The sequence below is a fragment of the Agelaius tricolor genome, unplaced genomic scaffold (assembly GCF_023055355.1).
Source record: "Agelaius tricolor isolate 1412-34295 unplaced genomic scaffold, bAgeTri1.0.p SCAF_5, whole genome shotgun sequence".
Classification (NCBI taxonomy): domain Eukaryota; kingdom Metazoa; phylum Chordata; class Aves; order Passeriformes; family Icteridae; genus Agelaius; species Agelaius tricolor.
The window spans coordinates 43412698-43435843 of NW_027269265.1; the positions used below are offsets into that span (position 1 = coordinate 43412698).

The window sequence follows — 23146 nt, forward strand, 5'->3', positions numbered from 1 at the left end:
AACAGAAAACCACCAAAAATACAATGCAGCATTGTGATGTTAAACCAAACCTCAACGGCAAAGCTTCTACAGTTACTGAAAACAAAGGATTCTGAACTCTTCAGAGAAGGAGTACATACTACCTTGTGTCAGAGGTGCACTCTCTTCTCTCCCACCCATATAGCTGACTTTTACTCAACTCCAGCTTGCTGTATTTCAGTGATGCAGAGTGTAAGCTGTAAGCTGTTATTTGGAATCATCTCCTGCAAAAAACCCTAAAATCTGACAGCCTTTCAATGCCAATTCCTTTAATGGATGAGATTGCTATTTTTTCCTCTGTGTGGAAGGTGGCGGGGGGGGGGGGGGGTTGAGCAGTTACTGTTTTAATTTTAGGAGTTGTATCATATCAATTTTGATCAACACAAAAAGTTTGTTGGAAACAGGAATATTTATTTTTTGCAGAACTGAAGTAACTCAAAAGACAGAGAAAAAAAAATATTCCCAGATTTATTCACTCATATATCTCTATACATTTAAAGAGTTCATAGACTGATTTGTCAGCTGTTAAAAAGCTCTTAATTGCATTACTGAAAGAACGAGGTAAAAGGCAGCTTTAGGACCAGCTTTGTACTACTCAGGAACCAAATCAGTACCAGATATAAGCACGAGTAGCCACGATGTTACTCTGAAATCCAGCAGCTTGTTTTGCTCCTATGGAGAAGTCACTCCAGCACACCTACCCTGAGCCAGTGCAGGATCCAAGGCACCTTGACAGAATAATGACAAATCTCAGGGATGCCATTTACTGGCCAACAGATAAGAACACTAAATAAGGGTACAACAAGGAACTACATTCATCCCATGAAAAGGTCATTCCAACAGCCCTGCACACAACACCTTTGACTCAGTCTTCAGCTGGTGCTGATTTGACATTTGTACCACTTTTCTCTTCAGACAACTCTGTAATGGCCTTCAGCTCAGCTTCAGAGAACTTAGGGGTCAGTGCCACATTGTCATAATCAAATTCTGCATCAAGGGAGAATGGTTGAACATCATCGCCCAGTAGCTGTAATGAGGAAAAACAGATACATAAATAATATTGCTGAAGGTGATAATAAGGAAGCTCAAAATATAAACTTCTAATTAATATTTAATTAAACTATTTTTTCTGACTCTACCACTCTCAGCTGATTAAGCTCTTTTTAAGTAAAAGAATAAATTCAATTATTCAATTTGACCTAATTTAAGCCATTTAATGTGCCCCATTTGTGCTGTACTGTATCTGAATGAATATCATTAACTAATTTTGCTCAAGGCAAGGAATCTAAAAACCTCCCTTGCACACATCTATTATATTCCTGCCACTTGTAGCAGCAAGGCTGGGGGGATATGGACATGTTATATTATGCAGCTATGTTAAATTTCAAAGACAAATTCCATATTGTCAAAATTTGGGTTAGTATTACATAAAGCCGCAGCATACATGCATCTGATACTAATGTAACATGCTTCCCAGAACACAGTTTCAGTGAAGGAAAGGCCTGCAATGAGCAAAATGACACCTAATCAATTTTCAGACTCCAATAATTTTTTCCACCATCTCAGAGATATGTGAGTTTGCATTTCTTTCATGATGAACATAAGAATCTTACTGCATTTGCCAATATGTGCTTTGTTGACATACTGTATTGCATTTCTGCATTGCTTCTGGTTGAAATATCTTAGAATAAACACTCTGCCTATAAAATAAAACAATGAAAACAAATAACTATGGCAGGCTCCATGCTGATAAGAAACTGCAGGGGGTCATGACAAAAAAGGTTTATGCTAAGCAGTTACACAAAATGAATTCCAGGGCAACACAGGAGACACATCTTCAGTATTAAAACTATGTAGGAATACTCCCTATCCCTTGAGAAGTTAATATAAATTGTCTAGAAATATGTTTCAAAGATTTAAGTACTTCAGCACCAAATCAGCAAAATGTTTAAACACATGCTTCTTTTTTCAAGCTTTTGACAAGTCCTCAATGAATCCCGTGACTACTGATGTATATGAAATTAAGAATACACATGTACTTGCTGAAAAGCAGGCAGAACACTCAACATCCTATGATCACTGCTCAGTTTAGAAGACACAGTCCTGCACAATTTGATGTGACATTTTGGTAAGAAGAAGCATTGACACAGTTAATGCCATCTAGTAAGTCAGAGAATTGGTAGCTGGATTCCTCTCTGGTGGCCGAGTACTTGATAGACATGGCAGAGAGCATCTGGGTAGTATCTACATCCTTTCTTAATAAACTGTAGTTTGCATGAATAACCAGGAAACAGTTTTTCTGGGGTTATATAATTCTATTAATCATCTCTACTGCTCAGTTTTCTAGGGATCTGGCTTACATGCTGGAGCTGCCAAATAATCCTGGATACAGATGAGTAGACCATGGGCATTTATAAATGGAGAAAACTTTGTAGATAGACTTGGTCTAGAAAGCACTATTCATTCTGCACACAAAGATTATCTTGCTTATGTCCATAGACTACTTCAGCTAAACCATCATTAACTTTTATAAATAGCCCACTTGGAAGATGTTAACAGGAGACAAAGCCTGCACACAAACTCTCATTCCCATTAGAGATAAAGCAAACTCCTTGACCTCCTCAGCATATTCACGTTCATTTCCATCTTTTCCACAACCAGAGCCTTGTAGAATTCCTTGTCGGTAAGATTACCAGCAACTGTGGTAACAAATGGTAGCAGCAACCAGGGTTCTACTACCTGTCTTTCATTTGCAGAAATCCAAAGCACTCTTCTAAAATACAATGCAAGGCATGAATATTTTTCAGTTATTTTGGTTGTAACAATATTTTTTACAACCTTGTGCTGGCTTTGGCTGGAGTAGAATTAATCTCCTTCACAGTGGCTGGTATGGGGCTGTGTTTTGGATTTGTGCTGAGCACAGGGTTGATAATGCAGAGATGTTTTTGTTATTGCTGAGCAGGGCTCACACAGAGCCAAGGCCTTTTCTGCTTTCCATGCTGCCATGGTGGTGAGGGAGCTGGGGGTGCAGGGGAGGAGACACAGCTGGCACAGGTGACCCCAGCTGACCAAAGGGATATTCCACACCCCATGTGTGTGGAATCATCAGTGCATAAAGTGGGAGGAAGAAGGAGAAAAGGGGAGTTTGGAGGGATGTCCTGTGTCTTCCCAAGTGGCTGTCACACGTGGTGGGGCCATGCTCTCCTGGAGGTGGCTGAGCACCACCCGTGGGAAGCAATGAATTAACTCCTTTGCTTGGGTGTGAGGCTTTTATTTTCCCTATTAAACTGTCTTTATCTCAACCCATGAGTTTTTCAGTTTACCCTTGTGATTCTCTCCCAGTCCTGCTGGTGGAGAGCAAGTGAGTGGCTGTGGGGCTTGGTGTCTGCCAGGGTTAAACCATGACACACATCTAAGGTAACTGAGCTAAGAAGAGTTCAAACTACAGTAAACCTTTATAGGGATTTTACAAAAGCAAATCTATTTTCCCCCGCCAACAGAGTCACAGAAAGTATACACACATCCACTCTGACCTTGTCTTGGCATTCATGTCTTTCCAGGAACATTTTATGCAGACACAGCATAATACTGGAAAAACTTTTGTTTACAAAACTTGACCCCACAATGCTAACTGAAATAAGATGCCAAAATAAAACATACCCCACTCCACTCTGTTAACGATTTCTCTGTTACCCACTCATTGCACATTTGAAAAGTTTATTCACACTGCATATTTATCAGTGTGCTTCATCTCTCAAATGAATACTCAAATTAGGGATTCCTTTTTTTCTTCTTCTTCCAAGAAGCCATTGACTTCAAACTTCCATGAAGACAAGCAATCTAAAACTTATAAACTGCAAACTGCAATTTTGTTCTGTGTCAAAAGGAAGACATTTTACGATAGAACACTGAATTCTCTGAGCTGATCAAGTTATTACCTTGTTATTTTTGCCTAAGGAACTGAGAGAAATATGTGAATTTCAGGTGTCTAATTTAACATCTAATTGAAATCTTTTTGAGAGCTCTCTGGGAATAGACTCCTGCTCTATTAGAAAACTGCCAGTTTGTTTAAGATTGCTTCTGTGATTTACTCTCTGAAGAAAAAAATCACTTTCATTTACAGTTCCTGCATATCCAAATTAAAGGAAGGAAAGAATGTAAGATTCCTATTAACTGAAATATTTTGCTAGAGGTTGTTTTACCAAGTCATATTGTAAATAAAATACCTTGAAGCTGAAATTTTCAGAAGTCTATTAATAATTGGCAACTCAGTTCTTTTATTAATCCGTGAGGAGTTAAACTTAGCTGAACAGCTTGTCTCTGTCCCTCTAAAACTTGTATTTCTGTGTAATTATGGCACTCTATGATTCACTTGTTCAAATTATGTAAAGCTTGCACGTACACTCACCAGTGATTTCATTGCATGCTCAAGGGAAAACTTACTAGTTCACTAACAATAAATAAAAAAACAGAAGTGGGGGGAAGGCATATATGCTATGATCTCATATAAGCTTAGTATAGCCTGGAGTACCTGGGAGAAAAAAAGCTTGTTTGAGCTTGGGGCACTGGACTAGAAGTCAATGAATCTTGGCCAATTTTCCACTTCTGCTTCATCATTCTGGACAAGTCATTCAATCTCTGTGTCTTTACTGGCCTCTGAGAAGATATAACTCTTCCATCTTCTTTGATTTAGTCAATCCTGTCTTTAAGTTCTTCTGCGCTCCTGTTGCATTTATGCATAGAGCACGTGGCAGAAACAAACCTCAGCTGAGGCCGAGCAGTAAAACTTTAACCAATGGAACTCAGTGGAAGTTGTATTTTAGAGGATAAATGCTGCCATGCCACAGATTAAGATAAAATGAGAGACATGCTAAGTACTTTTTTTGAATGCTCAAACTACAGACAAATAAAGGAGAATAGAAGGGCAGATTACTTCTTTCTTAATCCCAGCCTTACAAAAATTAGGTTTCTAGACTAAGGTAGTCAATTAGCCAAAAATAGCCCAGGCCAAGCTATTCCAAGTGGATGGAAATAGATTACATTTTGCAACAAATTCCTACAGCAAGTGGGATTAATCACTTTCTGCAGTTGCTTATTTGTGCCTCTTGGTGACTGGAGGACTAAAACTACATTTAATACTGAAGTTAGGTGAGATGAATCCCACTTTGAATGCATGATTGTAGCAAGTGGATGAAAATTATGCAACTGCATTCATGTGTACCCAGAAAAGGAAGTAAGAATTAATTAAGACACAAGGAAACAGGAATTAAGACATACAAATACATAAAGATATTAATAAAAATCCATATCTTATATGGAAAAATATATTAAGTAGAAATAAAGGAGAAAATAAATTTCTGGGTAGGGGAGGGAAATGTTCTGTGATGATGTACTTCAAAGACATAATGAATGCTGGTTCCATTTGCAGTGGCCTGTGGGAGGTCATGTATGCTTCACTGTTGATACTGAAATCCTGAAATACATTTATGTCTAAAGGGAGGAAAGAAAGATGAAGCAACACTGGTGGACAACACAAATAATTTGCTGTGTCATTCACTAAGCCACTTCTGAACACCTTTTGACAGAAAAACATTTTCAGGGAGACAAGATGTTCTTTAACAATTATCCAAGTTATAAACTGGGTCTCAGCAGAGCTTCTTTTTTTAAACTTTCCCTAGCAATATGTTGAGAGATACACAATTTGCCCTAAAGTGCCTCACAAGTGTTTCCATAGCATAGACATTTCTCACCCGGCTATTTTTCATACAGAATGGTCTTCCATTCTCTAAGAAAACCAATTAGGCAGCCACATTATGTTGCCCTTCCCTAACAGATTTGTTTTGATGGACAGAGAACAGTCTCATTTTAAAGCAGAGATGTCTCCAGGGAAAATCTTTTTCTCTTTCTAAACTAGTCCTGCCATAAGCAATGCAAGACTTAATTTTCAAGGCAATGACAATTTGACACTGAGGGACTTTAAAATGGACCTGTTCACTCTTGAAGGTTCTAAAAATCAGGTCGCAGTTATACTATCTAAATGAAGGCAAAAATATGTTTATAATTTAGGGGAAAGGCTGCCTTCATTTTGAGTAGCCTGGCACCAACCAAATGGTTGTGGAAATTGTCTTTCTTCTTGAAAAATGCAACAACTCATAGCCAATGTAATAATACTCAGTTTCTTTCATAACCCAAATTTCCCTCAAATGGAAAAGAATTTTGCATGCAGTTGGATCTTTATCTATTTTTCATGAACTATAGTTTAAAAAATCATATGCAGTCCTTTATGAACACTGCAGGCTGCTACAACCCTCCTTCTTCTCTACAGAAGTTATGAAATAAGAAAGTTATAAAGCCTCATTCTAGTTTTTTGGGTGTTATTTTGTGTCCAATGGATATATCTAAAGGCAAAACCTTGAATTATGTCAATCCTTAGGGAAAAGAGTGAGTATTTTTATTCACAGAATGGTAGGTATTAAAGCTTGAAAGGTCATTTTAGAACAGCTACTTTTTCCCAAAGCAGACTTGTTCCTTATAGTAAAGAGTTTATTGCAAGGAACTAAACACAATTGAGCCCAGGAAAGGAGGCACCATATGCAGTGCTATAACACCAAACCTTCATCGGTCACGCGTCATTTATAAACTTGATTTAAGCCTCATGGGAGCATCAATAAGCATATGAAGCTATCAAAACTGGCCCACTTTAGCTGGAAGCTAACTTCAGCTTCTATTGCAATGATCAGGCAGGGGAAAAGAGCAGTGAGGAATTCTCTGCAATAGAAACACCCCCAAAGTTAATGCTCACGCTGACTGTTTGGATAGGAAGCTTAATGACTTAAAATAAGCCTGTGAGCAATCCACACCTTCTGTTGCAGTTTGAGAAGAACTGAATTTCTGAAGGAAGACAGCAATTCTAAATTAAAGTCTGCACTGACTGTGTCTGATTAAAAGGCTCAGAGGCCATAAAGCAAACGTCTCCACACCAGACCCTGACAATGCAGTTTCTCAGCAGCAGCTTGCTACTAGTCATTTCCAAATCACCAGATCTTAATTCTGACCACAATACATTCTAAAATCTCTTTTTTTTTAAGTGTCATGTTAAAGGGATCATTCCCTACCTCCCTGCTGAAAAAAATGGCTCCTATATTAAGCCAATGAGTATGCCACAAGATCATGAGATCACTGGAAAATTAAATGGTCCATCATTCTACATAAGCAAGGGTAGCTAAAAGGCTTAAAGGGCAAAGGCTTACTTGAATATTCTGTGAGTTACACAAATTAAATATTAAAAAGCCCACATACCACTTGAAGTATTGAAGTGCACATGTTGAAAATGTAAGATTATATAGCAGCAGTGTGCAAGATAAAATAGTGTTTATTTCAATTCTTAACATATTTAAGAATTCATTATTCATTTAAAAATTAATATGCCTTTTTAACTCACTGCAGTTTCACATACTACATCTACATCCCTCTGTTCTTGTGGAAATAACAGTAGAAGCCAACAGGAAAAATAAAAATACCCCAAACCCCCAAAGTCTGAATGAATACATCTGACCTCATACCTCTTGGGCTTTGCTGTCTGATGGCTGGGGAACTGACCAGGCTCTGAACTTGGGCTGAATAGGCTTATCAAAGAAGGGTGTACAGCAACTCACTGTCTCTTCCACCTCTCCAGGAAGAACTAATGACCCTGCTGAATAAAAAGGAGTCAACATTAACCTTCCACTTGATGCATAAATTAGCAAAATCCTGCTAAAATCCTTTAGTGCTCAGACATGGGCAGTAGCTTGTTAGTCAGTGTGTGATGCAGTTATTGTTGCATAAGCTATCATTAAAACAGAGCCATGCAGTCCTGAGCTAAAATCTAGGTAGTAATACCAAACTAAGGAAAAATCAAACTTGTCTGAAAACAGATAGGTAGCTCTTCTTTCCTAAGGGTGCTGAATTAAAATCTGGATGCAGATGCTCTGAAACTCAGAGAGCACCTGGTATTACATTCCTTTCTTTCAGAGCAAAGATGAAGGTCCTCAGCAGAGACATCTGCAGTAGAAGTTATAAAACACCTTGTCTGCCACTGATGAGCTGAGCAGGGTCATTCATTTCTCTTTAGCTAGAGCTTCACCACCTGTACATTGGGCATAAAGAATCGTTGTAAAGCATCTTAGTATGATTCTCACAGAACATTAAATAAAAATACCTGGTAGAACTACTAATATTCCCCACTGCAGTGCCAGATGACTCTCTTGTCTAAGGGCATTTCACAGACGTTTGTTTCTCCCTGAGCTTTCCAAAAAGAGGAACTTGAGAGGACTTCCCCCTATCTGGGATGGAGTGACATGTAACCTTTCCATACAGGCAGGATTTGTTCCACAGTTCACGAATGAACAGCTTTTCTGAATCACTTTTCTTTTGCAAATTTCAGCAAAACATTCATACCAGGACCAGTGGGTTTGCATTCTGTGACAGATCAGAAGGATATGCCTTAGGTTTAAAAATATCTTCTAACATGAATCAATCTCAGCTCTGCCACAGCACAGATGTGTCCATCGTGTCTCAGTAATGTTTTTATGAAAGAACTTAAGGGGACCATATGTCTTGCAATTTAGTCAAAGGATTATGTAAATCTACCTACTATTTTTTCAGCCGATACACAAGTTTCTTTACAGTTTTATACTACATTTACATTTATCTTGTAATCTCAGAATAAATTTTCAAAGCACTGCTTAAATGTTACTTAATGGAAGCAACAAGAGAGCACACAGATCCAGGGTGAAACAGATGAAGTGTCTACTTATCTCTACCTGCACAATTTTACCACAGTAGTGGAGTTTCAGACCTCTCATTCCCCTGTGAACCTGCATTTGGAAATAAAGATTTCCTAGGTCTCCATAAAAAATCCATGATCAAATTCTTCATTTAGTTTTCTTGTGGGAATAGAGTACTATTTAAAAGCCAGCAGGGCTTCGAATTGGAAAGTAGAATGCTCTTTTAGAAAGAGTTGCATTAACTCCCTTGGGTATTTCATTTCTGGATTTTTGTCTCTTGTTTCATGATAAGTGAGTTTGTTTTCATCCCTATTCTTTCAGTTGCTTATGTCTATCTCCAGCCATGTCAGTGCTTTCAGTCCTTGTTCTCAGCATAGCATCTGTTCTGATTCTGCACCAGTAATATGAGAAAACTTTCTGAAAAGGACAGCACAGTCCACAGGTATCTAGGCTATGTCTACACATGCTCTGCAGCTGCTTTTTTCATCATTTGGGTCAAAAGTATTTATAGGACAGAAGGAAGATGTGAATGCTCATTTAAAGACAATGGCATCTTCCACTATTGTTTCAAACTTGCAACCTAGCTCTATACCCTTACTAAAGTAAGGGAAGTCTGGACACCAGGAGGTTTTTATCACCTACTGATATAAACACTGATTATTTCTGCACTAAGAGCTTCTCCCCCTCAACAGACCAATCTGCAGAGAGAAGATGAGGAGGAAGCACTGTTATACAACAGCCTGGCAATGGCTCAGAAAGATAACTCTTTAAGAATTGGGACAACAGAAGGAAATTTATTTTTGCTTTTAGCAAGAAGTGCTTGTCATACTCAGAATGTCAATTCCACTTTTTAAGGCTTGTTAGTAATGCAAACAATGTTTCAATTTCCCTTCAATCACCCTGTAAGAATGTAATCAACCTTTGTTTGCCAGTAGACATGCCAGAAATGAGCTTTGTCTCTCTCTATCCTGGCTGTGTGACAGCATATGAAAGTCTAATTGGTAAACGCTGCTTTCCCTGATAATGTTTAATAAAGAAACCCCTTCAGAGAGGAAAAATTAGAGAGTTTTGACAGTCGTCCTTCTCAGTGGGAGCACCCAAAGGAACTCCAGGCCATTGTAAGTTCTAGCCAGTACCTCACAGCTTGTTTAAGCTGCTGCTACAGCACTACTGGATGATGATCCTAATTAAGCTGCTAATTATGTTCTCTGTGGAGGTGATTAATTAGCAACAGGAAAGCCTTGGATACTGCCAACAGCACCATATATAGAGATAGCTGAACAGGCAGCGATACCAAAAAAACTGAGAAGACATTTTGAAATGCACCTCTCATACCATGAAGAATCAACTCCCTGGATGATATGGCTGACAATTTTACTGAAGTCCAGCATAATTGAATAACAGCATATTTGGAAAGTGAACAATAACCCTCCCTACCACATCCCAGAAAGTGATTACTAAATCTGTCAACACTGCTGAATTGGGAGTTTTTTGCTCATTCTGTACCACAGACATCAATTGTGAGTATAGAAAAAAAATAAACTACTGGCACAAGTCTGCTTTTAACTTTCAAGAGTGAGGAAGTTCAAAGTTTTGTCTATAACTTTACTGTAGCCAAACGATGCCCAGCTATATATACACTGACAGCTATATATACACTGACACAGGTTTTACCACTTTCAGACACTACATTTCACAAAAATGCTGTTGATGGGGAGTTGAGAAGAGAGTGATAACAAAAAAAGCTTAAAAGCTAAATTTTGCAGTCTCCTCTAATTCTCATGCTTCAGGCTGTTAGTCCCAAAGAGCTGCCTAGTGTGAAATCATCTCAAGGCAGTGTTAAATGGATTGCAGAGACTGGAGAAGACAAACAAGAAAGGGATTCACCAGCTGGGGGGGAGCCCTATACTTTAAAAAATCCACCTCATTTAACTCTGAAACCTCCTTCTCAACAAGATTTTTCTGGATGTAAGGATAGGCTCAAATTATAAATGGAGAGGCACAGATTATGAAAAATAACAGATGTTGATATAATTTGCCAAAAAATTATTGAAATAATCAATAGTTATGCTTGGCCTCAGCTTCAAAGTAACTGACTCAATCAGGTTCTGCTCAGCCTCTGCAGTGTTACAGACAACTGGGACCTTGAAAAGACAAGTTTGAAGCACTTCAGTGCTCCAAGCTGGATTAGGATGAGACAATTATACCTTGCCTATGAAGCATCACCCACACATTTAATTAGTCCTGTTTTAATTTTCTCTTGCATTTAAACGATAGCACTAAAAATCTCCAGATATTCTTTAACATGTTTGGTACTTTATTCAAATATTACCTATTATTACCAAGATATCCCCCAAACTCTGCATCAAGACATTTGTAAGCAGTCCTGGAAAGTCCTGTTGCCAAAACACAGGCAGCATCCATCCATCCCTGGAGAAAGCCTGATCATCTCTATTGCTGCCTTAAGCTCCTTACAGTTAGAGATTAAATTCAGGGAGAAAGAGTGATTACAGTACACCGTGCCCATGCTGTCTCTACACGATGCATTAACGCTGTGGTTTAGGGCAGCAATTTCACTTTGCCAATCATGGTTTATGGTGCCAAAGTCCCACAATGCCAAGCATTGCCCCTGTTTCAAGCTTTCAGCCCAGTGCTGCCAAACAAAAGCAGCTACAATGAATTTGCATACTGGCCAAATCTGTGGGCTGCTTTTCCTACTCCTAAGAAGCAGTCCCATTCATTCACACTTTAAAGGACACTGAACTTTGCCAGATAAATTGGTAAAAAAACAAAAAAAACCAAAAAAACTTCACTAGAATGACTCTTCCAGGACATCTGCCAAACAGCACTGGTTAGATGGGATGTTTTAACACCTATTTTCTATCGTGCTTCTCATACAGTCAGCTTTAAGCCAGTTGCCCTTAAGTGTGAATATTTACTGTATTAATGTACAGTTGCTAACTCAGCTAACTGATCTGCCCTTTAAAGCTAAGTGAAGCACAGAGATATTGAACTGCTGCCAATAACAAAGAGACATAAAGGCCTGTTGCAATAACTAGCAAGGTATGGTATTTTTTACTGGGTAAAATAAGCTATGATATTTTTAAGCTTGTTTTGACAATATGAAGTCTTAAATCAATCATTTGTTCTGATATAAGGTGGCAGCATTTAAAAAGGTCAATAACAGAATGTCTAATTTGTGTCACAATTTACCTCATTTATAAACTAACTGTAATTCTACAGAATTAATCTTTCATTAAGGTATTCGCTAGTGATATTATTCTAGATTACCTTAACATTACAAGCAATAGAAGGGACATAATTTTATATTTTAAATTGCATTTTGTTGCTATGGTTTCTACAGGACTAAGATTTTACCTCTCTTACTATGAAGCTATTGAGTGGATTTTGACGTGTAAGACAGCTATCAAACCATAAGTGCTATTTTCTGCACTTAGGAGTCAAGGAGAAATTTTTTAGCCTGACTCAACATCTTCAAAAACCAGGGTTTCCCAGGTATAAATTTGGATGTTGTTCACTTTCCTTGAGGCATTTAGAAGGAACAATTAATTTCTGGCTAGGCAGTGTTTCAATGTTATAAAATACAATCTAAAAACCTAATGTTAGTAAGCATTGTTGATACAGTCTCAGTCTTCACTGAGGCAGTCTGCCTGAAATGACACGTGTTTTACCAGAGTTTTCCATATGTGTCTGATTAACATTTACCCTTGGACACACACAAATACACAGAAATGACCCAAAAGATGGAGAGAGGCAAGGTCTGTCACACACTAGGTTTCAGCAGAGCTCTTCTTCCTCACTGTTCTGCTTGGTATTTTAGCATTGGGCTTAATTCTCATCAACCACTTTGTGGCCTGTTTGGAACTACAGATATCTAACAATACTTTAACTGGCTATAGGCATTTCTCCTTTCATTATAACACAAGTGAAATGTGGGTTTGTGCTTCCACCAGTAAACTCCAGGGCCTTTTTAATAGATAATGCCAGAATTTAAGACATAAAGATAGAACAATGCTCTACAAAGGGAAAAATGGGCACATATGAACACTGTACTTAAAAAAAATCTTTGACATTTGTACCTGATCTGGAACTGCTGTTTTACTCCCTCCTTTCTGAAAGGTTGGAGAAAGAATATTTGCTGTGAACCTGACTTACATTGGTTTATTATTTTCTTGTGAGATACTGGAAGTCTCTAAGCCCTCAGACTTCACAGGAATTCAGGACACACAGAAAGGAAAGACTAATCAAAACTTCACTGTTAGAGTGGAGAGATCAATCAAGTGGCAATAGCTAAGAAACCAAGCATCAAAGCCCTTCAGCTTCGTCTGTGACCTCAGGCAAATCCCTTAATCTGTGTGCCCTGGTTTCCTTGTACAGTCACAGGTATAGATGAGGAAAATGAATTTAAACACTAAAAGGTTGTGACTTCTATCTGTAAAGACCAAAGAAGAACCTGTGATAGACAACTAACTATAGACATTAGCATTCCATTTACTTTTTGGAGGTGGGAGAGTTAAAATTATTATAGACATACAGAAGAGTTCAACACAACTCAAAATGCTCCTAATTGGAATTTTTAAAGAAGTTCACTGTGAATTCAGAATTAGCCTAATCTTTTATAAGCCCAGGATGATATTGTTTTAATAGGTAGGGACAGCATTTTCATTAAATATTTCCACTTTACAGCACTGTCTCTTAGCACCCACATTACTTTACAAAAAAAACTTTTGTAATGACTGTAATTTCAATACAAAATAGAAATGCCTGAATATGGGGAGATGTTGCTAACAAGAAGCACTCTGCACTTCTAGACAAGTTTGGAAAAAAAAAACAAACTGCACCAGGACAAAGTACAATAAATATTCATCTTAATTTGTTATTTCATTACCTCTTAAGAGTGGGGAAATTAGTACTTCAGTTTGGGGAACTGGGGCAATGTGGGGAATTTTCTAGCAATAGAAGAACTGAGCAAGATCATCTCTTTTAGGGGAGAAGCAGTTCTTTAATCAATGTTCACACACTTGCATTCAAAGACAGAAAACAAAGATGAATTCGAAGGGGGGAAACCTACCACTGCATGTCTCTTCATCTGTGTCTACATCTTCCAAGTGTAAGTACTTGTCCACCTGCCATGAAAACCCAAATCAGAAAATAGATAAAAATATATCAATTCTATTCCTTATAGTACAATCTAGAGCAAAGCAGAAATGCATTAAATTGTCTACTTCATCTTCTCCATTTCCCCCTGTGCTTTTCCAAAAAAGCATATGAGTTTTCTTTGAAATGTGTAACCCAAAGGAAGTAGTTTTAGGTATAGTCAAAGATTTACTGCCAAAATTGCCACGTAACTTAAGTGATGGAAAGGAAGCTCAAGCTGTACAGTAAGTTTCTCAGGAACTTAGTGGGAAGATGGAGAAGTAAAATATTATCATAGGAAAATGATGCATGATAAGTTACTATGCAATTTTGCAAGCTCATTTCATATGACACAAAGAGAATACATGCTGTAGGCAAACTAGAGCTTGATCCTTCTGTTTTGACACTAATGGTAAATTGATTAGGAAAAAAAAAAAAACCCTAAGAATTATTACATTTCTAGTATTTCACCTGGGGCTTTACTCTACTGTTTTCTCAGGCTAATGTCCCTTGAACAATCTAAACTATTTAAAACATACCCAAAGACAAGACATTTCTCATTTCAGGTACCACTCTGAATAGATGCACAGGGTGAGAATGAAAGGTTTTTCCCAGCCTATCTGCAAATAGTGTTACCATGGAGGATTGACTACACACCCTGGATTTTCTTCTGTGTTTCCATGAAGTAATTAAAGATGCTCCCAGATAATTTTTTCCAACATGGTTTGAAACAGTCTCGAGACTTACATAACCTTTACACTTTAAAAGTACATACTAACATCAGAAAAAATTTTGGACTGGTCTCATTCTTCTTTCCCACAGATGGGAAATACATCAGTAAATTGCAAGTAATTTGTAAATTAATACATGAAAAATCAGTCATGTTCTGCTCATAATCCCCATTTTGAAGAAAACCTCACCTTCACTTTTTCAGACAGACTGAGATTATTTCCATCAGAGACACCAGCTGTTGAGCACTCAGTCCTCACTGCCTGTAGATAGATAAGCAGAAATACTTACATGCATGAAACAGAATCAAAATCACAACCAAAGCTCCTACTGATTTATACATAGTTCACAGAATCACAGAATAGGTAAGGTTGGAAGGCACCACTGCAGGTCACCTTGAATAAGAAGGCTCCCCTAGAACACATTACTCAGCTTTACAGATGTTGTATATAAAAACTTATAAAAAGTGAACGGAATGCTCCTGAAAATAGAACAGGTACAGGTAATTCTCTGAAAACCTACACGGGACCAGACTGAATCAAATGGAACAACAGTGCAAGTAATCATAGCATGCCTAAAAAGCAGCATTTAGAACAGTAGCACTGTTTTCAATAGCACTGTTTTCCCCATTCTCCTTTCTCAGGGCAGGCTTAAAGGTTACAGTGGTCAACTTAATGTACTATGGCCTCTTCCTGCTACTACACTGCAATTTTTCTGCTGCATTCTACTAGTATTGTATTTGTTTCTTAAACTGCTAATGTGACAAAAATGTGCAGGCATGTCTGAACCTTTTTCTTTTTTAGAAACAAAAACATACATAAAGGTTTATGGAAGCTCCATTACATAAAGGATAACAGAAGTTGTACATTGCTTTACGTGGCAGAAAGACAATTCAATGTGGCTAAAGTAAGAGACACAGAGACAAATTATACCAATGAGGAACCAATACTTCTTATGAAAAAATGGCAAAAAAAATATTGTCATTATTATTACACAATCAACTGACAGAACATAATTGTTTTAAAAGCCTTGCTTGATTCTACTTCAAAGACATGTCCTAGCAAGGAGGAAAGTGGCAGCTTCTGCTCTGAGGCCTGGCAGGCCCATCATTTGAAAGCACTTTAGTGTGTTACTCAATAGACACAAAAGGACTTCCTACTTCTTTTTCAATAAAATTTAATGAAGGGCAATTTTGAGATTCTTACAGACTAGATCACAGCCTAATTATTTGTTATTAAGGCAGGAAGGCAGAAGTTCTTAACAAGTTGACTCCGATTTCCATCTCCCTCCCTTCCAGATGATGTCTGTTGTTTTCTTGTCCCTGCACATTAAATCCCTAATCCCTTATGTTTCAGAAGATCAAAAATGCCCCTGGCCTGCCTACTGTTTACTTCAGGCAGTAACATAGCTTCAGGAACACAGAATTCTGTTCTTCCTAAAATCTACAAGAAACAAAATGAATCTATCCATGCTAGTGGCATCCATACTCTCAAGATTTTTTTCTTCCTTTTTGCCAACCTCTACCACAAGCTGCAGTCTCCAGTGAAAGCATTACTTAGCTCATTGCAGGGTTCCTTATTTGTTAGTCAGATTATGGCAGCTCTTCAGCAGGGCAAATGCCACTGCCAAACACGATCTCTGCAGGTGCCTCTCTAAGCATTTAACACTTAGGTAGTATTTTAAATATTTGCCTCACATAGGATAAATACCACTAGCCTCTAACATTTGGACAGTGTATCTCTCCATATTTTCATCTGTTTAAATGTGGTGCTTGTCCACATGGACAAATGTTAACTCATTACCTCATTCTCATTTGGCATCCGTGGTGGAAATGACACCCACATTTCTTTGCTTCTTTCAGGTGAGCCATCCTGTTTATTTCTGTTTGGTAAGTCAGAAGTAGAACATTTTTTTCTTAAGGAGTCCACTTTACTTTCCTGAATTGTCTTTCCCTCTTTCTCTGCAAGCAGAATCACACCAGATCAGATAACATAATACATTATCCAAGAAAAAGAAAAGTATGTGTTTAATTACATTTAATAGTGACTTTTTTACACATTCACTTTTCCTCTCATGAAAGCTTCCATGTATTTAAAGTATAAAATAAAACTTCAGCATAAAACCTTACCAGACTTTACCATAAAACTGAATATGCAGTTTGAACTTCAATTGCACAGAGTCCTACCTATTCCCCAATACTGAAGAATTCATTATCGCAAAAGCTTATGCAAGATACAGAAAACTCCATAAAATCAACCAAGAATATCAATACCCCAAAAAGCAAGACACTAAGGTTACACCTAACTGCATCTAGAAGCTGGCTGCTGTGTGCATGGAAGTATGGATTTCCAAACCCACACTGAATAGCTGGGTTTTTTCCCTTCAACCTGGCAAAAAATAAAGTAATCACAGCCAAAATAAAAATGCAGTACTTTTTATTTTAAAAGTCCCATTATCAAATAAGGAGCAGTTATAGGTCAATCAATTAAAATGAACTTCACACCGCATGTTCCTAATGAAAAATAAATGTTCATTTAATTAAGCTTTTTGGGTTTAGTTTGAAAAATTTACTTTGCAACAATAAGAAACACTGCACTGCATTTCTAAAGCATAATTATATATTATAAGCATTGAAGTAACTCTTGTGGAGAGTTTTAATGATGCCTTTGGGGTTGCTACATTGAGCCATACAGTAAAGAATTATTAATCCCCTGGGACAGCTCTGTGCTGCAGTTACTGTGACACACAGCAAGGGCTGGCAGCCTGGACATAACCTGAAGTCCACACCTACAAGAGTCAGGGTTCATAGAAAGCAAACTGCAGAGCAATCTAGTAAACAGGTTTCAATGTTTATTGAAATAACAGATGGATCCCGTGAATAATTCCTAAATCCCAGGTCTCTGTAACATCTTGCTTCTCCCTGCTTCTTTTGCAAGAGCTTTCCTAAAACAGTATTTGGATACAGCAGTACATATGAGCCATCACGTTTTCCAACACACTCTCTTTTTAAGCCATGGAAATGTAGCAGTATTAGACATGAAACTCTTTTAAATTCTTGACTTGTAAAATGGTCACCCACTATTTGAAGATAATTTTACTATTACCCTACTTTACACGAAGAACTAGATGGCTAGCTAAAAAATATTCCTTCTTTTTTTACTTTAGCAGTAAAACAGGATGGGCTTCCTGTTTTATCCTAAGAACTTGCCATTTTTATCTTAAAGACTGACAAGCCCCAAAAGAATATTAATGTATTTTGGGGCAAATGTGTACTGGCAAATAATGCAGCTGAACATCTGCAGACCAGCAGAGTACCAACAGAGCCTGAGGAGCAACCCAGGGTCCTCCCTGTGCACACCAGGAGCATTTCTGTATGAGAAGTGATAAAAAGATTCTGGAAGCCACACACTTTTCTCACCAGACCAACAGAGAGACAAAAGAAATCATCACTGGAAAGATCAGAAGCATAATTCATAGAGCCAACAGACTCAGAGTAAACATGACATTCCTGCACTACCCCATTCTTTTCTTGCATACCACTGTGGTCATTCTTCTGGGCTATAAATCGGATCATCCTTCTCAAAAATACAGGCTCTGAGTTCTCCAGAGAAAATAATACCACTTTTAGCATCAAAAGACCTATGACACATAGTTGGCCAGTTATAATTAGGCACACATATGAGCTGACAAACTTGCTTTACTAGGTTATGCATTTTCTGGACACCTGAGCTATTGTCACAGCTAAAAAGCTAGAAAGATTAAATTAGCTAGTAAGAAATCAAGTGCATTCAGAGTATTTATGTGCCATTTACCAACCCCAGACTACAGCTTAGAAGCACTATCCCTTTTCCTAAGAGATCAGTCATAAACTCTGAACGGAAACCTTTTTCTGGTTAAGACCATTGCAAAGTTATTGGGTTAGAGAATATTAAACAATACATTTGATGAAACATTCAGCATTGCAATGTGATACTGGATTCATGACTGCTTGTGAAGAAAAATTCAGAAGAAAAAAGTCTAAGCAACCCAAAGCAGTTGTTAAATGCAATTCTGTGGACAGAGCATCTACTATGCAACCATGTGCATAAAGAGGCAATGCCATATAAATTAAAGGGGGGCAGGTGATTTAAACATTATGTTGCCAGCCTGGAGCACAGTCCCTCAGGACCAGTAAGAGCCAACTTCTGCTGCTCAAAGCAACTCCTGACACCTACAGCCTCCCAATGCATGCACCACATAACTGGTCCCTTTGAAGCAGTCACTGTAATGAACTTAAAAAATATTATTTAAAAAGCCACACAAAAGTTGTTTTGAAGTTAAAGAAACTACAATCTGAAGACAAGCATCACAGGTGTATTTCTTTGATAGTGTTCTGAATTTCAACCATTTCTGTTCTTACTTTTTGAAGAGAAGGGGAAGAAGGAAGGATGGCATTCAAGCCAGCAAGAGGATCACTCTGCCTTTCCCCTGACTAAGTGATAATTGACTCATTATTCACAGTCACAGCTCTCAACCTGCCAAGATCCTGTTGTAGAACACTGGCCTTCACAATATGTGATAAAAATCAAAAATAAGGGATACGAACACAACAAAATGTAGCAGAGGAAGAAAGTTGAAATGATATAAAGATTCACATATTTATTCTGCAGACAGATTCTGTCTCACTTTTTAGTCATTTCACTGTCAGTATCTTAAAAATGAAATAACAAGCCAACTTAGATCTCTAGAAAAGTACATCTCAGTCTCTCAAGAGCAGTATCCATCATAATTGTGTGTCACTATGAGTATGGTGCAGACTTCAGAAACATGTTTCAATCAAAAAGGATATCCAACTTGACAAATTTTTCCTCTCCTGCTATCTATCTTCTATATTGCCTAAAATTCTCTTCGTCTTCCAATTTGGACAGGAATTTTTTGAAAATATCTAGTGATTACCCACATATTTCAAAGAATAATGGAGTCACTTATCACAAAACCAGAGAAGAGAGCAGCTACCTGTATTATCAGGAAAAACTTACTGTCAGTGAAATCTCTCAGATGACATAGTAGCCTCAGAAGAATGATAAAATTCTCATGGTCTGAAGCATTTCAAAGCCAGACCGGACAGAGCAATCAATAACATACTACAGAATACACTGGACAAAACAATTCAAACTAACAGGTACTTCCCACTTTTTTCAATTGGATTAATTCATTTCAAAAACAAAAACTTGTTGAGATTTAGAAACAGGCCCCTTTAGCTATAAAACAGCAACAACAACAACAAAAAACTCATGCAGCAAAGCTACCATTTTAGTTCCAATTTACTTTTTTGTCCTCAAATCCTGGACTGAGGGCCAGCAGAAGGCCTACAAATTCCTTAAATCTCTTCTAAGTTATGCTTTGATGGAAAACCTGGAATTCAAATATTACAGTGACTTTCTGCAGCACTCCTGAACAAAAAAACAAAAAAAACAATTTTACTCACAGTACCATAATAACTGTCTTGAGCAGAGATAACAAATACAAATGTCATGTTCATTCACTTTCTCCATTCTTCAAACATATCAGCAAACATTTTAAAACAAGAAAAAAAGGCTGTCATTGAAATTTTTCCATAAAATACCACTTTGACATGTTCACAAGGTGGTAACAGGCTCTAGAACTACCTGTATTTAACTACTTTTAACCCTGTAAACCATTGTACAGCACTGCATTCGTTTACCCTTAATTACAAGCTGTAAGAGGAAAAGAAATTTCAAGGATAAAAATCCAGTTTGCTGAGAAGATAATTTTTAGAACCTTTTCTTAATTTTTGTTAACTCAATCAAAGCATTTCCCACATTTTCTGCAGCAACCCTATGACACAGTAACCCTACCAAAATCTGTAGCCTTCCTATGCTTGTATATTGTCCTGCTGGGAATAGAACACAGTGCTTTAAAGTTACTTAGCTTAAAAAAGCTATTCTGATTTATGTTAACCAGATATCTTTCTGTTTCCATGTATTTTTATGTATAAATTGCTGTATATCAGTGCATTTTGACTGTCTTTTCAATAGAAGAATTATCCCATATAGTATGTACCTGGAAGATTTCAGTACTTGAGTCCTACATGCCTGTCTAAAATTAAGAGCAATTCAGGTGTAATTCAGGCACCTAAATTTCGTCATGTAGTCCTGCTTTAGGAGTCTAAGGGCTTAGGCAGTGGATGTTTTACAGATATTGTACCATATCTGCCCACACTCAGCATCTGCAGTGTCTATCCCATTACTATCTGAACCCATGTAAGATTCATTCCAATCTCACTCCATCAAAATCTGCACTAATTTCAATGGCAGTGATCTCACAGTAGTACTGAGCACGCAGAACTCCTTTACAGCAAAGACCTTGCCTAAAACATTTACCTCAGCGTGGAAATTAATATTTGTAACACAAAAATTCAGCTGGTGCAGCCTTTTCCCCTAACGTCTTTGATCTTATCCTGATTAAATGACAAACAGTCAGCAGAAAGTATTGTCTAGACTTTTTTCTTCCCTCTTCAGAAAAGGTCAGGTTTTACTATAATCAGTAATATGGGCTTATTTTTTAATTTAAATTTACCCATTTCTTAAGGAAATTCCACTGTATTATTTCCTCAGCTAGGATAATACCTATTCCGTGGACTGGGACGAGTAATTTCAGTGAGACTAACTCTAACCTAAAAGGGTAAACTCTTAAGTCCTGATAGTTACTTTTGACTGCCATTTGTGGATACTTATTGTAGTATGTTTAAAAGTAAGTCAGGAAAGGACTTTTTTATGTGTTCCTTCAGGGGAAAGATGAATGACTGCTACTATCAAGTATATTTTCAGCTGCTCTCACAGACCTGCTCTAGCTTAATGTACAGCAATACTTCTCTAAAACCAACTGAGCTCCTAATTTTCAAAAATTTAGCTGGTTTTTTATTGTATCAGTATCTCTTCCTTTGTACTTAATGGAACATATGTGTTCTGGTTTTATGTGGTGTTTATCTGTATCAATATATATGTCTCTGTTGTGCTTTTGATAGTCTCAGTGTTAGAAAAAGGGCAGTATTTCCTGTTTATTCCTCATTCACCCCATCTGATCATTTAAAAATTCATATGATTCTTTCACAGCTCCGCAGTGCTGTTGCTGGATACCTTCTCCATTTGAATACTAATGCTGTCAGTTAAATAACAAGGCAAATGTGCCCTACACCATTTCAGTAGCTTGTACAAGCAAAATCCTATTTCTTTCAAGAGTTGTACAAGAACCCCAGACTTCTTTCTGAGTTTGGGTTATACTAAGCCATACTTTGAACCTTTGGAGTTTATTTTTTAAATACTTGGGTTTTTTGGTTGGCTTTTTTTTACACTCAAAAAGAAACCGCAAATTTGTTTAAAGATCTCGTCAGTGCAAGGAAACTACATTAAATACATATGTTGGGAGCACTTTAAAAGAACAGTGATGTTCTTTTAAAGAATGTACTTTTAAACGAATGTGATGTACTAATAAATCAGGGCAGGATCAATCTTGAAGTCTTTTAGTGTGCTTGCATCCTAGAAGAATTCAGCACTAATGGGCGAATAGGAAGCGCTGAAAGAAACAAGCAAATTGTACATAATTAAAAGTGTCTGACGTTTTCACACAAAGTATTCATTTCTTAACAAATAATATAAAAAAAGATGACAGCAGGTGGGAACAAAATAAAATGTCAGAAGGCCCAAGAGTTTTGAAAATGCTGGAATTTGGATATTATTGTCACAACAATAAGGCATCCCTAAAAGGCCTGACTTATTTTTTTAAGGCAAAAGCCTACTTTCTTGAAATTAGGCACTTCTATTTAATTTTATACTGAACACTGAAAAGTACCCAATTCCACAAAGAGTTCAGCACTAAATTGGAAGTGAGGTCACTCGACTTCTGATTGTCCTGTTGAGTCACTCATACACAGCTCTGAGCTCTGACATTATTTGCTTTGTGTCATTTCCACATGTTTCCACATGGGCTTCCTCAGCTCACTGCAATACATGAAACTAAGCCAACAGCTGCATTTAGTGCACTTTGATGCCTTTCTAGACAAGGTGAGGAGGTATAACAGAATTCACTCTGTGTTACTGCTTTTCATATTACCAGAATTCAATCACTGCCAATATGCCGCTACAGGACAGAACCTCTACCAAAGTATCAACAGCAAAATTACCAAATATTTCCCTTTCTACGTTCTAAAAAATCTCAGTTATGCAAGAGAATGAAAATATTTATTTTTTTTTTTAATCTGAAATACTCTTCAGAAATTCTTTAGTAATAAAGGCATCACAGGAAACAAAGAATTGCTATTAGGGAAGCACTACTGTTCAAGAGCTGTTCAAATTTCCAGGACCTGAGTGCCCCTGTACTTATCTGGTGCTGCCACTGAGCTATTGTGCAAATGCACAAGTCATCTCCCTCCTTTTGGCCTATTTTTTTCTGTCCATATAATTGAGATGAAGTATCTT

The 23146-nt window shown here is 37.5% G+C and overlaps 1 protein-coding gene across 1 annotated transcript in view; it reads right to left on the reverse strand.

The window, feature by feature from the left end:
* Nucleotides 1–295: 295 nt before the first annotated feature.
* The window catches only part of IFTAP (intraflagellar transport associated protein), a 39351-nt gene continuing 16500 nt past the window's right edge, over nucleotides 296–23146 (reverse strand). Inside the window, 6 exon segments of the mRNA XM_071427602.1 lie at nucleotides 296–925; nucleotides 927–1045; nucleotides 7581–7711; nucleotides 13876–13930; nucleotides 14861–14932; nucleotides 16472–16629. Of these exon segments, the coding sequence (XP_071283703.1) occupies nucleotides 850–925; nucleotides 927–1045; nucleotides 7581–7711; nucleotides 13876–13930; nucleotides 14861–14932; nucleotides 16472–16629 (611 nt within the window). The 3' untranslated portion in view covers nucleotides 296–849.